The 15,866-nt window shown below is 42.3% G+C and overlaps 1 protein-coding gene across 1 annotated transcript in view; it reads right to left on the reverse strand.

Annotated features, from left to right (window-relative positions):
- The window catches only part of CS (citrate synthase), a 26,109-nt gene extending 10,354 nt beyond the window's left edge, over positions 1 to 15,755 (reverse strand). Inside the window, exons 1-6 of the mRNA XM_080811209.1 lie at positions 15,699 to 15,755; positions 3,369 to 3,419; positions 2,709 to 2,816; positions 1,489 to 1,554; positions 1,000 to 1,131; positions 554 to 742 (exon numbers count right to left, since the gene is read on the reverse strand). Of these exons, the coding sequence (XP_080667335.1) occupies positions 554 to 742; positions 1,000 to 1,131; positions 1,489 to 1,554; positions 2,709 to 2,816; positions 3,369 to 3,419; positions 15,699 to 15,740 (588 nt within the window). The 5' untranslated portion in view covers positions 15,741 to 15,755. The remainder of the gene's footprint in view (positions 1 to 553; positions 743 to 999; positions 1,132 to 1,488; positions 1,555 to 2,708; positions 2,817 to 3,368; positions 3,420 to 15,698) is intronic.
- Between the last annotated feature and the right edge of the window lie 111 nt (positions 15,756 to 15,866).

Raw genomic sequence — 15,866 nt, forward strand, 5'->3', positions numbered from 1 at the left:
CTCATTTGTGTCTGGATCCCACTTCCAGGATACTAACCATCCTTCTGCTCCTGAGAGGTATCTTGAATGGGACAGTACAGAACACTGGCTGATTGGCATTAGTCCTCCTAGACTCTAGAACTGCCTTAGTGCCATTCACCTAACGTTCTCAAGGTTCTCCTTATTTGAAGAAGAAGGGACTTTTGGGGGCTAGGGTGAGACTGCTCTGCGAAATCTTCCTCAGGGACCCTCCAGTTAAGTTACATCCTTTCCAGTGTTCCAACAGCCCTGTGTAATACCTCTATTACAGCAAGATTACTGAATTGTAATTTTTTTACACGTATATCACCCCTAACCAAATCCATAAACTTGATGATAGAAAGCATGTTCTATTTATCTGTGTAATCCTAAGGACTGAAAGAAAGCAAGCCTAAAATAAAAATGTGTTAAATGAGCTTCTGGCATAACTCAGAGAAGTAGTTCTCCTAAAGATTCTACATTCCTTTTTCTTCCTTCACACTCAAATTCTTTGAATCTCCACCACACATCAATCATTGCCATCAAAATTTCCTACCTCCCAGTACTTGGTTCGGTTGATACCCTCTGCGTATGCTCGGGCAAAGTTACTTTCACTGTTGAGGGCTGTAATAGCTGCACTGAGCTGAGACATGGGGTGTAGATTGGTGGGGAAGTTGTCCAGCATGGTGACCACATGGGAAGGTAGAGCTGCCCTCTTTGCCCACTCTTTGGAGAGCCAAGACACCTGTGGAAAGGGAGACATTGCTCAGAACACTAGGCAAAGGAAAAGAAGAGAAATAAAAAGACAGTGACATCTGAGTAAAGAAAGTCCAAGAGAATTCAACCCAGTCCACTGATACAGCAGAACTCTGCTGTGATTCCTTCCCCTCACTACACATCCCTATAAACCACCACCCAGAGCCAGATCAGGATTAAGTGTCTGGGATTAGAGAAAGGCAAAGGAGGAAGAGAATGAGAAGGGCCAATAGCTTTCTGCTTTACCTGCTCCTCTGTTGGGATTTGTCCAGTTACCAGCAACCAAAATAAGCCCTCCGGCAGTGGTTCTTCACCCCCTTTAGCCTTGGGCAGAAGTTTCTGGCATTCAGGGATACTGTAGCCTCGGAAACGGATGCCCTTGAGAGAGAAGAGTAAGAGGTGCAAATCTTAAATTTATCAGCCTACAAGTCACATAATTGACTACTCTCTCTTATCAGACCTTTCAACAAGTTAAAATTTCTAAAGCTTAAAAAAATTGTTTTTAAAAGCTTAAATCTTCACATGACTTAATTCTGTTTGGTACTTTTAGTTTTACTCATTGATATACTGAAAAAGTAGACTTATTCTTCAGTTATTCCATATGTACCTATTTTCCATCTTCCAAAACATGAAGGCAGATGCTTTGTTTTCCTTACCCTCACCAATCTAATCCAGGGTGTGCGAATAGTCAGTAAACTCAGTGATTATTAATGTTGACATACGGGTCTCTCTTACCTCATCAGGATCAAGAACTGATGTTTCATATACTAATCCCTTCATGCCTCTCATGCCACCGTACATCTAAAGAAAAAGACAGGATGTAACCAGTAGTCAGAATAACTCAGGCTAGAGCTTGTTAATGTTTCACGGGATCTGAGAGATGAAATGTATTCTCTGACTTGCAACACTTCATTTTGGAAAGATTTCTGAGGAGTTAACTAAAAACTTTGCAAGGAAGACCACTAACATTGGAAATGAAAAGTTTAAGCTGAAAAATCATTATCTTTATTTAACTATCCAGTCTTACCTCTCATTCCCACCAACCAAAGTCAACAGAATGGGATCTATAGGAGTGCTTGGGTGGCTCAGACTTAAGGTTAAGCATTTGCCTTAGGCTCAAGTCATGGTCCCAGAGCCCTGGGATTGAGCTCCACTTTGGGAATCTCTGCGCAACAGGGAGCCTGCTTCTCCTTCTCCTCTGCCTGCCCCACTCCTCTGCTTGTGCTCTCTGTCCAATAAGTAAGTAAAATCTTAAGAGAAAAAAAACAAAAACAAAAACGGGATCTATAACAGGGAAAGGAGATAGAGATCACAGGCTAAAATAAACACTGCTGTGGAATCATCATCTGAGCTGCTCAGACTCTTCGGGCTGGAGAATAAGCTGTCCTAAAACTGTTCTAATTGGTCTGCTAGAGCTGTGGTATAAATGCATGATCAGCAGAGCATTAATTCTAATAGTCCCGGCCCCCAAAGCTGAGGGGTTGGGAAGAAGAATAGAAACTTTATTCATCCCTCCCATAGATAAATTAGGTTAGGCTCAACTATTAAATTTACAGAAAAGAACAGTCTAATTTCTTTTTTAAAAATTTATTTATTTTTATTATTTTTTTAAGATTTTATTTATTTATTTGACAGACAGACAGATCACAAGTAGGCAGAAAGGCAGGCAGAGAGAGAGGAGGAAGCAGGCTCCCTGCTGAGCAGAGAGCCCGATGCGGGGCTCGATCCCAGGACCCTGAGATCATGACCTGAGCCAAAGGCAGAGGCTTTAACCCACTGAGCCACCCAGGCACCCCCAGAACAGTCTAATTTCTAACGAACATCATAAGTGCCAACATTTCCATATATGGGACAGGATGCCTGGATGCTTCTGAATAGTCAGTGAAGAGAATGGTATTTTTTGTTGAGGCACATTACAGAGCTACTTTTTCCAGCCAAAACCCCATAATCTTTACCATGTCCACAGTGATCTGGCCCACTACCGTCTTGCCATGTTGCTGCCTGAAGGTCTTTATTCTGGCCTGCTCCTTAGGTATCAGGTCAGCCAATATATCTTTCAAATTCTAAAAAGAGAAATAGAGAAGTTAAGTGATGATCAAAGTGTTGATTATATTTTTCCTACAAAGTAGGTACGTTAAGGCTGCTTTTAAAAATCTGGCTTTCTCAATCTGCCAGAGAAATCTGGTCAACTACTCTGCACAGATGAAGGTAAAAGAATTAGAGAGGGAGTGGAATGGAGAGCTTATTATTTAATGGCTACCTCAATTTGGGAAGATGAAAAGTTCTGGAGATGGATAGTGGTGACAGTTGTACAATAACGTGACTGTACTTACTGTCACTAAACTGTACATGTTAAAATGGAAAATTTTCTGTTATGCATATTTTACTACAACTTAAAAAATTAGGCGAAAATATTTGATATTTCCATCTCACTACACTACTGAATTATTTCTTAAAATAGTAATAATACTAATAGTTTATAACAACAATAACAACGGACACCTCTTAGAGTTATTTAGGATAATGATGATAGGCTAGGTGGTAACCAACCGCTGCTCCCCACCCCACAATCCCAGGATCAGATTGCCTCAGTGATTCTCCCTTCCAAACCTTACCGTAGGGGAAGCGCTGGCATGCCGAGCAGCAAGAACAAGACAAGATGCATTCTGCAGAGAAAACACAAAACCTTATGCAACAGTTACTCTTCCCTCCTATAATATTAAAAAGGAGTTATAGTGACTCATCTCTTTTCATCTTAGCCTCCAAGGACAGTCTGACATAAAAAAGAGCTGTGAAAGGCCCTGAACAGCTTTGAAGGAGTTCCCAGTCTGGAGCAATAGCAGACCTAACTCTGTGTCTTGCATCCATAGCTTTAATAGCATTCCCTGAGGAGAGGCTCCTTCCCATCATCTGGGCTTCTGCCTGGGCTTTGTTAGGCACAGAAAATGTCAGAGGGGCAACTGTTGGGAGTACCTAGGCCATCCCAATCTAGCTGTCAATTGTTCTGGGTAGGCCTCAGAAAAGCAAATGAGGAAACTGATCAACTACCTCACCCTGCTGGTAAGAACTCTCCTGCATCTAGTCTTTTGGCAGCACTTCAACCCCTCCAGTCTAGGGCAGCCCAAAGGCAGAGGCCTCCTTTCACAGGTTTCTGGAAAATGCACAGAGAAAACAGAATACCTACAATGTAACAATGGACAGACCACTCAAAAACAGCGTTTGGAAACTAGAAAACTGGAAAATTACCTTTCAAGTGCTGAGAGAAAATAATTAAGCTAAAGTTGTATATCCAGGTAAGGAAAAAGTCTCAAAAGAGGGCGAAAAAAAGACATTTCAGAGAAACAAACGCTGAGTTTATCACTGACACAACTGTACTAAAGGAATTTTTAAAGATATATTTCAGAACTGTAAAGACAGGTCTGAGATTCAAGGCTATTCTTCACTACAAAGATGAATAGTGTAGCTAACCTATGTTTTCTGTTTAGAGATAGGTTTTTTTCCCCCAAAAGAAAAGTTACTTTCTATGAGAAGACTGCTGAGTTGCAACAGAAAGTTCAACACTGCCTTTGAAAAAGACGACCAATTATACTACTAACCAGCTATAAAGTTTGACAAGATTAACTTTTCTGCACAAGATTATTTTGAAGATAAAATGAGACAGTCAAACTAAGCCTCAGTTTTCTCATCTATAAAACTGGTGTTAAATACCCACCACATATCTCACAGGTTGTCTTGTGATAATTAAATTACAATATTGTGAAAGCACTTTGCAAACTAAAAAGATTACATACACAGACAAACTAATCCAGGAGCAAGATCAAACCTTTCTTCTTTTTGCCAAAAGGCCAGATAACACCTTTTCTTGTAGTAACTACTGCATTGTTGTTTGATTGTGCTAAAAATCATTTGAAGCCATAGTACTGTGTAAGTTCTAAAACACCACACACCTAAGGTGAGAGTTCAGTAAGGCTGGAGATTTTTTAGAATTTAGTATTCCACCTTTTGTTGGGGCATCAGGGACAGCTGAAAAGGGAAGAGATCCTTCAGAAAAGCTATGTTTTTTTGTTTTGTTTTGTTTTTTTAGAGAAGGTAGAGGGGAAAAGGGTGAGGGAGAGAGAATCTTAAGCAGATTCTGCGCCAAGTACAGAGCCAACTGGGGCTTGATCCTACCACCCTGAGATCATGACCTGAGCCAAAATCAAGAGTGTGCAGACTACTTGAGATTCTATCTCTCCATCTGCCCCCCTCCCATTTCCCAAATGCACACACACACACACACAACCTCCCTCTAAAATAAATAAAATCTTCAAAAACTAACAAGATTAAAAAAATTTAAAAATTAAAAAAAATGAATTCAAAGCTAAATTCAGAGAGTACAAGGTAAGTTACTATGCCTCTAAAGTAAAGGGGGCTGCCTCAGCTTTGTTAACCAGGACTGTCTTTAACTCCTTTCATTAACTTCCTAAAGAGTCTCTTCTGGTTCACTGAGGACCATCTGGGCAAAAGTAGGTGGCACAAACAGGCCTTTAGTCTCTTCACCCTACATGGGGCAAATGGGAATTTGACCTAGCACCTAAGAAATAATTTTACCTTTTCTTACTAGTCACCAAAAAGTGAACAAGAGAAAACATGAGAGTAAGTTCTATTCCACACTCTGTGGTCCCACAGTTCCCCTGTTATAGAAGGGCCACCTCCCAGAGACTACATCAGCCCTGCAGCAGACCTTTCAACTGTGGGTGGTTGGCTGGTGTGGCGGTTTGGTTCTAAAAAGGCTAGAGGGGCATATATCACCTTAAGAGAAGAAAGATGTTAAAATCTCTTCATAAATAATTTTTCCACTTTTAAATCATCTTTAAGTTTCTATAATGGCAGGGGTACACTGCTGGCTCAGTTAGTAGAGCATCTGACTCTTGATCTGGGGATTGTGAGTTCTGCCCCATGTTGGGTGTAGAGATTACTTAAAAGTAAAATCTTTGGGGCCCCTGGGTGGCTCAGATGGTAAAATATCTGCCTTTGGCTCAGGTCATGATCCCAAAGTCCTGGGATCGAGCCCCACATCAGACTCCCTGCTCAGTGGGAAGCCTGCTTTCCCTCTCCCACTCCCCCTGCTTATGTTCCTGCCCTCGCTGTCTCTCTCTCTGTCATACAAATAAATAAAATCTTTAAAAAATAAAATAAATAAAATATTTAGGGACGCCTGGCATGGGTCAATTGGTTAGGCATCTGCCTTCAGCTTGGGTCGTGATCCCACGGTCCTAGGATTGAGTCCTGCGTCGGGCTCCCTGCTCCTTGGGGGCCCTGTTTCTCCCTCTCCCTCTGCTGCTCCCCCTGCTTATGCTCTGTCAAATAAATAAATAAAATCTTGAAAAAAAAGTAAAAAAAAAATCTTAAAAAAAAAAGTTTCTACAATGGCTGGCTGGCTATATTTTAAGGTTAAATCTTAGGGGGAAAAAAAACCTATCCAAGGTCAACAAAGAGTGACCGTCCACATCTTAATTAAGATGAAAATGGAGGGGCGCCTGGATGGCTCACTCAGTTAAGCATCTGACTTCAGCCCAGGTCACGATCTCAGGGTTCTGAGATCGAGCCTCACACTGGGCTCTGCACTCAGCAGGAAATCTGCTTGTCCTTCTCCCTCTGAACCTGTCCCCTGCTCATGCTCTCTCAAATAAATAAAATCTTAGAAAAAAAAAAAAGAGGAAAATGGAATTCCCTCAGGCTGAAGTCCTTTCTTCCACGAATATGAACGTAAAACAGAACAAAAATAGTTTCTTTCCTCCTTGTGAGAGAACTGCTAGAATTAATGAGCTGCCCTCTTCTTTTACTTCAAGACAAAACAAACAAAAAACAGCAAAAAAAGAGGAAACCAGAAAGAAAAGGAAGGCAGATCACCTAACAAGGCTGTGAGATGAGACGATGAGACACCATTCAAAGGAATCAGATGGATCATGACTGCTACTTTGTTATATTCATTTCTCAGATCTATTTATATGAATGCTACTTTAGGAGAATGCATAGGAAGAGAAACTGAGAACTAAACTATCACCCCACTTCCAACATCAGTGAAGTCTTCATTACCTTTTTTTTATACGGAGTGTCTTTGCCATTTCATGTGAGGAGCTTCAGGAGCAACTTAGAGGGCTGATCTCAACTGTTCCTGATCTCCATCTGCAACACTTCTTAGCCAGAACTCCAATTTGCAAAGCAACACTAGTTTGTGGATAGCGTGGCTATGTAACTATAGAATAAAGCTAGTATATTCTATTTCTAAAGCCCTTTTTTGCCACTTATCACCTGTGTGATTCCAGCCAAATCATTCAATGTTTCTATGCCTCGATTTCCTTATCTGTAAAATGGGAACAATAATAGTACCTATTTCAAAGGACTGCTGTGAGGATTAATTAAGTCAACACTTAAAAAGCACTTAAAATGACATCTGGCCTAAAGCAAATATTCTGCATTTGTTATAAAATAATTATAAAATTAAACAGTATGGCAATTTTCTCACACCCTTCAGCATCAGGATATTTTTAGCTAACCCTGCAGCTGGAAAGAAAAACTAAAGAAATTAAAAGGATCTTAAAGGCAGCAATTCATTGATTTAACCACTCAAAAGGGTAGAATAGGAAAAATTCAAGTTAGAACAATTTTACCTAATGATGTAGAAGACAGAGCACATAACCTGGAATTTGGAAAGGAAACCTGGGTTTTAGCTATAGCTCCATTACGAAATAACAGACATCCAAAGCAAAACAACTAACTACAGTTGACTCTTGAACAATACAGGAATTAGGGACACAGACCTTCCCCCCCAACCTGCCCCCGTGCAGTCAAAAATCTGTATATAACTCTTGACTCTCCCAAAATTTAACTACTAATAGCCTACTGTTGAGAAGCTTTATTGATAATATAAAGTCTATTCATACCTATCTTGTATGTTACATATATATATACTGTATTCTTACAAAAAAGCTAGAGAAAATGTTACTAAGAAAATCATAAGAAAAAAACATATTTGCAGTACTGTACTGTAAAAAAGCCACATATAAGTGGACCAGCACAGTTCAAACTATGTTGCTCAAGGATAAACTGTATTGTTTTCCTTTCTTTCTCCATATTTAGAATAACACTCAAGCTACTTAGCTCAAAGTCTGATAAGTCTAATAAGGACATATGTAAAGTCTAATAAGGACATATGTAAAGGTACTCAAAAGCCTTGCTATTTAAAATATGACTGCCTAGGGGAGCCTGGGTGGCTCAGTGGGTTAAAGCCTTTGCCTTCGGCCCAGGTCATGATCCCAGAGTCCTGGGATCGAGCCCCACATCAGGCTCTCTGCTCACCGGGGAGCCTGCTTTCTCCTCTCTCTCTCTGCCTGCCTCTCTGCCTACTTGTGGTCTCTGTCAAATAAATTAAAAAAAAAAAAAAAATCTTTAAAAATATGACTGCCCAGCTGGTAGCATTAGCATTACCTGGAGCTTGTCAGAAATGCAGAATCTTGGGCTTCACCTCAGACCTACTGCATCCGAATCTGCAGTTTAATAAGCTCAGTAGGTGATCTATATGAACAATAAAGTTTGAGATACATACATGGTCTAAAGTGTTAAGCAACGGAACAGAAGGATAAAATGTAGACCCTAGGATGTACAATTACTAAGGATCAAGTCTTAAGTCCAGGTTCTGCCACTACCTTGCTGTGTTACCTTGGCTATATGACCTAACTTCGAGGTCTCAGGTTTCACACCTCTAAACTGATAATAATAAAGCCAATTCTGGGGTAGACAAGTAGACTGTACAAAACAATCTGCATGAAAGCATCTAGAACAGTGCCTTATACATAAGTAAGTTCCAATAAATATGTGTCTCTGGGGTGCCTGGGTGGCTTAGGTGGTTGGGTGGCTGCCTTCGGCTCAGGTTATGATCCTGGGGTCCTGGGATTGAGCCCCGCGTCGGACTCCCTGCTCAGTGGGGAGCCTGCTTCTCTCTCTCCCTCTGCCTGCCTCTGCCTGCTTGTTCTATCTCTCTGTCAAATACATGGATAAGGGGAACCTGGGTGGCTCAGTGGGTTAAAGCCTCTGCTTTCAGCTCAGGTCATGATCCCAGGGTCCTGGGATTGAGTCCCGCATCGGGCTCTCTGCTCAGCAGGGAGCCTGCTTCCTCCTCTCTCTCTGCCTACCTCTCTGCCTACTTGTGATCTCTGTCTGTCAAATAAATAAATAAAATCTTTAAAAAAAATACATGGATAAAATCTTTAAAAAATAAAAAATGAAATGAAATGAAATAAAATAAATATGTGTGTCAGAAACGTGCTGGCCTATTACCTACCATGTCAAGTGTCACTACTCTCTCCTGTAGTTGGATTCCAGGAAAGAGGCAGTCAGACCCGAGCAAGGGGTAAATGGATAATTTCCTCTACCTGTAGAACAGGAAATAAAGCCCTGATTTCCTTTTTAAGGGCCTTAAATGCCTCCCGATCAAAAGGGGAGGAGTCTCAAGGAAAGGAAACAAATCTAACTACCCAGCAGAACAGATGACTAGAAAGGAGATACTGGAGGACTGTTCTACCCAAGGCTACACACCTCAGTTCTCTATCTCCTAGCTGCCAAAGAAACCTGCTGAATAGCTTTGTATAGGGCGTTCAGACTATACTCACTGATGGGACAGGCAGATACAAACTTCTGAGTCATCCCTGAACTTTCACCTACCAGCTCCTCCCCCTAACTCTGAGGTGTGGCAACTAGGCTTTTGCCTTCTGGTAGCATGCCACGTGTAGAGTCACCCTACTGGAACGGCAGCTGTCAGGTGAATCAGGGAGTCACCTCATTCAATAGGTCAGCTCCTTCATGAGGAGAGATGGAGACAGCTGCTTCCAAAGACAAGGGCCTGGCTCACGTGCCTGACAGCCAGGATCCTCTGCAGGGTGGGGGTGGGGGTATTATAACCACTAAGAGGCTTTTTCAAACCTCAAACACTGCCACCCCTTGCAAGAACTCTCCTAGTGAGTTTGCTATTATTGATGGAAATGCACTGTAGTTCTACAATGTGCTAGAAGAGAAAAATATAACTGAAAGAACCACTATCATAAACGGCCAAGAGAAGAAAGGACTAATAGTATATGCAGGAAATTCTGCCATGCCAAAGACTTGCCTTGCCTATAAAACTTAGGGTATTTCTGGAATAGGGTGTTAGCTGATTCACCAAAAATCATCTGAAACTACTCCCTCTGCCCTAAAATTCTAGGAACAAAGGAATCCTATTTGAATAAGCACTTTAAAAAGTGGTTCTTTCCCTCTCACCCTATTACCATCATTGATCCACACCTAGGACCTTTATTCCAAAGGGGAAGAGCCAAATTTTCTTTGATCCTCCATCCCAGGCACATTTAGAACATGTCCTGCAACATATTTAAGAGCTCCAACATTAGAAGCCTGAGAAAGATGCTCCTGATTTTAATAGAGCCCTTGTCCTTCATCAAAAAAAAAAAAAAGATCAGAACTTGCCAAGCCAGAACTGGCTTAGCTGATGAAGCAAACATAATGCACTAATAACTGGCAGGGAAAATATTGTGCTGCAGAGGCTTCCAATGCAGAAGGAACAACTTGCATTAAGGGAAAAAGAACACACATAGGACAAAGGCTCCTCTCTCCCCAAAACCAGGTCAGCGAACTAAAGCCTTTTAACATCTATGTTTCACTATGGTGATACTGGAAGGCGGCCTGCACTACTTGGTCAGCCCACTTAATAGCCCGAGCACAGTAATCTTCAGATTTCATACTTTGACCCCCTTCATACTCACAGTAGTTTCCTTAATGATTCTACATAACTGTCATTTTCTAACAGACTCTTCCCTAAAGATTTACTCCAAGGAAGACCACCAAAGACCTCAGAAAAGAATCAAGAGTCCTAATTTTCCTTTCAATAGAAATCCTTGGGGCGCCTGGGTGGCTCAGTCGGTTAACCGTCTGCCTTCGGCTCAGGTCATGATCCCAGAGTCCTGGGATCGAGTCCCACATCGGGCTCCCTGCTCAGCGGAGAGCCTGCTTCTCCTTCTCCCTCTGCCTGCTGCTCTACTTACTTGTGCTATCTCTCTATTGAATAAATAAAATCTTAAAAAAAAAAAGAAAAGAAATCCTTACCGTTCTTTAACAAATATTTTCTGAACATCTACTTATTCTATACACATTACATATATACTACTGAATAAAGTCTACAGGGGAACTAGTTTTTGGGGAACTAGAAACTGCTCTCACTTCTACCAGGAGCACTTAACAAGTTTTAGTGCCTAGCACTTTGGTTCAGAAATTTACAAGAAACTTCCCTTTCCTTCTTTCTTTCTTTCTTTCTAAGATTTTATTTATCAGAGAGAGAAAAAGAGCACACACAAGCAGGGGGAGTGGCAGGCAGAGAGAGAAGCAGGCTCTTTGCTGAGCGAGAAGCCCAATGCAGGACTTGATCCCAGGACTCTGGGATCGTGCAACTGAGTTGGACATGAACCGACTGAGCCATTCAGGCATCCCAAGAAACTTCTCTAAAGGCATTTGAAAAAAAGGCCTAGGAAAACAAACCTAGAGAAAAATAGCCTAAATGAACTATTGCTTAAAATAGTCACTTTTGAAGTCCATTTTAAAAATAATCACAAAAAAAGCCCAAATACTCAAAAATTTCACATATACATTCTCAAAGTTGCAAATAAAAAGTCCTGCATGTGGCTTTACTGGCTCAATGGAAGGGGACCACCAGGCATTATCAGTCAACAGAAGTCCTTGAAAAAACAAAACAAAACAAAACAAGTTTCCAGATCCCATCTCACTTTTGCTGAACAAGAATCTGAAGACAGGATTCATGAACGTGCAATGCGAACAAGTAACCCATGTGATGATGCCCACTATGAACTTACAGAACTTTCATTTTTTAATTATTTATTATTTTTCTTCTTTTAATATATTTTTTAGATTTATTTATTTACTTATTTATATGAAAGAGGGACAGAGACAGCAAGAAAGAGAGAGAGCACAAGTGGGATGAAGGGCAGAGGGAGAAGCACATTCCAGGCTGAGCATGGAGCCCACCATAGGGCTCAAACCTGGGATCCCAGGATCATGACCTGAGCCCAAGGGAGATGCTCAACCAACTGAGCCACCCAGGTGCCCCTATTTATCATTTTTTATTTCTTTTTTTTAGTGGGGGTGGGGCAGAAGGAGAGAGAATCTCAAGCAGGCTCCATGTCCAGCACTGAGCCCAACTTGGGGCTTGATCCCATAACCGTGAGATCATGACCTGAGCCAAAATCAAGAATCAGGTGATTAAACAACTGAGCCACCCAGGCACCCCAAGAACTTTTAAAATGATAATGTGTTAAAAGAAATACAGGGATCTAGGGGTGCCTGGGTGGCTCCGGAGGATGGGCATCTGCTTTCAGCTCAGGTCATGATCCTGGAGTCCCTAGATCAGGCCCCACGTCAGGCTCCTTGCTCAGTGAGGAGTCTGCTTCTCCCTCTGCCCCTCGCCCTGCTCTCTCATGCTTGCTCGCTCTCAAATTAATAAATAAAATCTTAAAAAGAAAGAAAGAAAGAAAGAAAGACAAGGACCTAAAGAATTTGGGCAGTTCAGGAGCACTGGCTCAGTCAAGGGTGTGCAACTCTTGATCTTGGGGTCATGAATTCGAGCCCCACATAGAGATTGCTTAAAAACAAAATCTGAAGGGGAAAAAAAAAAAGAATTTGGGCAGTTGGGGGAAAAACTGAAAGCCAGTCAAATACTCAGAAACCCATTGTTAGCTTTGCTTCACTGTTTCAAACTTCACGACCTACTCAACTCTATCGCATAAAGCACTAAAACAGGGCAAAAAGGATTATGGTGTAGCTTTAGAGAGATCCACCACATCTGGCTTCCTGCCTTCTGCCCACTTGGATTCTAAGAAACAGAAATGCCAGCCTTCCCTTCTAATGATCTACTTCAGCACTGCTCACCTCACTGCTTCCTCACACCCATGTATTCATCTGTTACCAATCTAAAGGCCACTAGGAAGGACAAATGCAATCATCCCACCATTAGCACATGAGGAGGCTTTACTTTCCATTTTTTATCTTTAGCCCACCTGGTAAGCATCAAGGAACTGACATCACTTTGGGTAGGCTGATAATCAAAGTTAAGGCATACAGATTTGGGCACTTGCCTTTAAAAGTTCTAGGCTGTAAAGGGTGCCTGGCTGGCTTAGTTGGAAGAGCATATGACTCTTTTGATCTTGGCGTTGTGGGTTCAAGCCCTATGTTGGGTGTAGAGATTACTTAAATAAATAAGCTTAAAAAAATGTTTAAAAAATAAAAATAAAAGTTCTGGGCTGTAACTAACTAACATTTCACAGAAAAAACTGACTTAGTTTTGTTGAACCGAATTTCAGACTAGGATTTTTTTTTAAGATTTTAGTTATTTATTTGACAGATCAAAGTAGGCAGAGAGGAAGGCGGACAGAGAGGGGGAAGCAGGTTCCCCACTTAACAGAGAGCCCAATGTGGGGCTCGATCCCGGGACCTGAGATCATGACCCGAGGTGAAGGCAGTGGCTTAACCCACTGAGCCACCCAAAAGCCCCTCAGACTAGGATTTATATAGATGCTCAGTGGTGTAGGTCTACTGTAAAGGAATTATGGGTATTCATTTAAGTGTCTTGAAAAGGTCTAGAAATAACATCAAAATACTTTTGTCTTGATTTTCTCAAAGTCACTGAACATCCTAGCTTGGAAGAGCAATTCTCAATGGTACAGGAAGTAACTAGAATTTGTTAAGTCACACTGGTGTTAACAGTCCAGAAGTGAATTGGTAGCCATACTCTAACTCCCAACCCAAATCCAAACCCAGATCACGTGTGAAAAAGTAATACATCACAACGCTAAGGCACCCACAGCTGATACTAAGGTCACTGCTAAGTATAAGTTCACTTGGGTAAACAAGAAGTCAAATAATCTGGAAGCTCTGAATTCGTCTCTTTCCAACTCAGGTGTTCATTGAATTACCTGAAAGTAAGTAAGGTGGAACAACACAACAATGACTGGCATTTATGTCACCTAGCAAGGTTAAAAAAAAGTCTTCTGAGAAAAGTGAAACTATATCTGACCTTGAGAATCAAAGTGGTAGGCGTCAGTTCTCCCAGATCAGAAAACCATTTATTTTTGCCTTTTAAAGCCTACCTTGAAAGCAAAAGTAAAACTGAGTACCACTTAAGCTGCAGGCTAATCTGGAAAACACAGGCAGGTACTAACAATGCTGACAAACTGAACAGGCTTCCTAGTATCCTGGTCATTCTACTTAGATCTCAGGAAATTTCCACTCCTGCATTTTTTGGGCTTTGCTAGTTTTAAGGGTCAAAGCCTTCAAATCGCTTCCAAGTTACTGGGATCCTCAGGTTCATTTCTAACAGTGAAGTAAACAAAACAATAATGATTCTACAATTATGTAGTCACCCCAAAAGCTTTCTGGACTTTCGCAGAGGCTTAAAAGATAATAAAGTAAATTCAAAAGGTAAATTCTAAAAGCTTTTTCAAATTCACTGAAGAGTTAGATTATCTATTTGGTCTGGGTTAGGAGCTCTGGAATGAGCTAATTATAGTGTCATGTCCCCTATTCTGCCAAAACACTATCTAGAACTTGCTTCATTTCCCAAGAGGCTTCCTTACCCTGTTCCCTGGCAGCAGAAGAAGCAACAGTCAAGTAAGACAAGTGTCTCCCAAATGATCAGCCTCCACCTTGCTGCTGGGTACCTGGAAGAACCCCAGTGTAAATTCTACAGGCTTCACCTTATCTGCCAACCATGCAATATAACACACAGCAAAACCATTCTAAGATTTTCCTTTCCTTCAGGTGCTGGCAGCTTTAATCTGCAGAAGAGAAAGTATAAATTCTTTGCAGAAGTCAAGGTCACTTGTGGGACTGTCCCTGCCTGGAGGAGAGGACTGGGACTCCCCCCCTTAACCGAGCAGTTTCTCTATTTAAAGAGCTAAGTTACCCAGAGACAAAAGTCCTGGCAATCTGAAATTTAAAGCACCATTACCTGCAACAAGATTCCTAAGATCCAAAGGAAACAAAATTCAAATAAATTAGGGCCTCAAAGAATGAAAGGACTCTCTCGTGGGTAAACTTAAAAGCAATAGCTAAACCTGAGTGAGCAAGTAGTAGGGTTGGTCATGTGACTTTAGCAGTACTATATCCTGCCCAGTATCTTCACTTAATTGGCCTGCAGTTTGAAGGAACAATCTTTCTGGTTCTTTCTCCAATCATATGTGATAACCATGCAGAAGGTTTTACAGAAGGGCTCCACCCCACCCAAGCTCCTCCTATATGAAGAGTAAGTGCAAGAGTCCCAAGGACAAAGAGGACCTGAGTCCCACTCCACTAGCAGGAACTACTAAAGCTTGGTCACTGAAAGCTTCAAAAATTGGGTTGGTGAAATGGAAAAAGGCAGTTTAGGAACCGACAAGGCCCTCTCTACAAGGCAGAAGCCGAAATTAGTCACTGCTCCATCTCTGGCCCTGGGACAGTGAGCACATCTGTTCACTCCTGCCACTTCTCCTAACCCCGCACCCCCTCCTCCAAGCAGGCCTCTTCCCTAACTCCAATCGAACAGAACACCTATGTTCTCCACTGGCAGCTCCTTTTTTTTTTACAGGGCTCTTCCACCCTAGACATGCGGGTAGTCTGTAGGGTCCGAGCTCTCCACCCGCCCAAGACCGCACGCCGGGGGCGGGCAGCGCTCTCTTCACCCCCAGGCGTAGAAGGCCAGCGTAGCACATGGTCCTGAGAGCCCCACAGAAGGCTGGCGACCAGCCAAGCGCAGGGCCCCTTTAAGGCTCGCGGGGGTGCGTCTGGGTAGGGGAGGGAGACCCCGCGCTGGAGGGCCTGCAGTCGCCTCAGCCCCACCCTGGGGCCGCGCGCTCCCTCCCATAGTTGCTCACCTTGGCTCCGAAGAGCCGGGCGGCCGCAGTGAGTAAAGCCATGACGGGCGAACTCGGGGATCTGGCGGGGAGGGAAGGAGGGAAAAGAGCTGCGGCAGAAACGGGAGCTGCCGCCGCTGCACCAAAGGCCGCGCCGACGGGTGGACAAGGTTGAAAGGAGGTGGGTGA

This window comes from Martes martes (assembly GCF_963455335.1).
Source record: "Martes martes genome assembly, chromosome: 8".
Lineage (NCBI taxonomy): Eukaryota > Metazoa > Chordata > Mammalia > Carnivora > Mustelidae > Martes > Martes martes.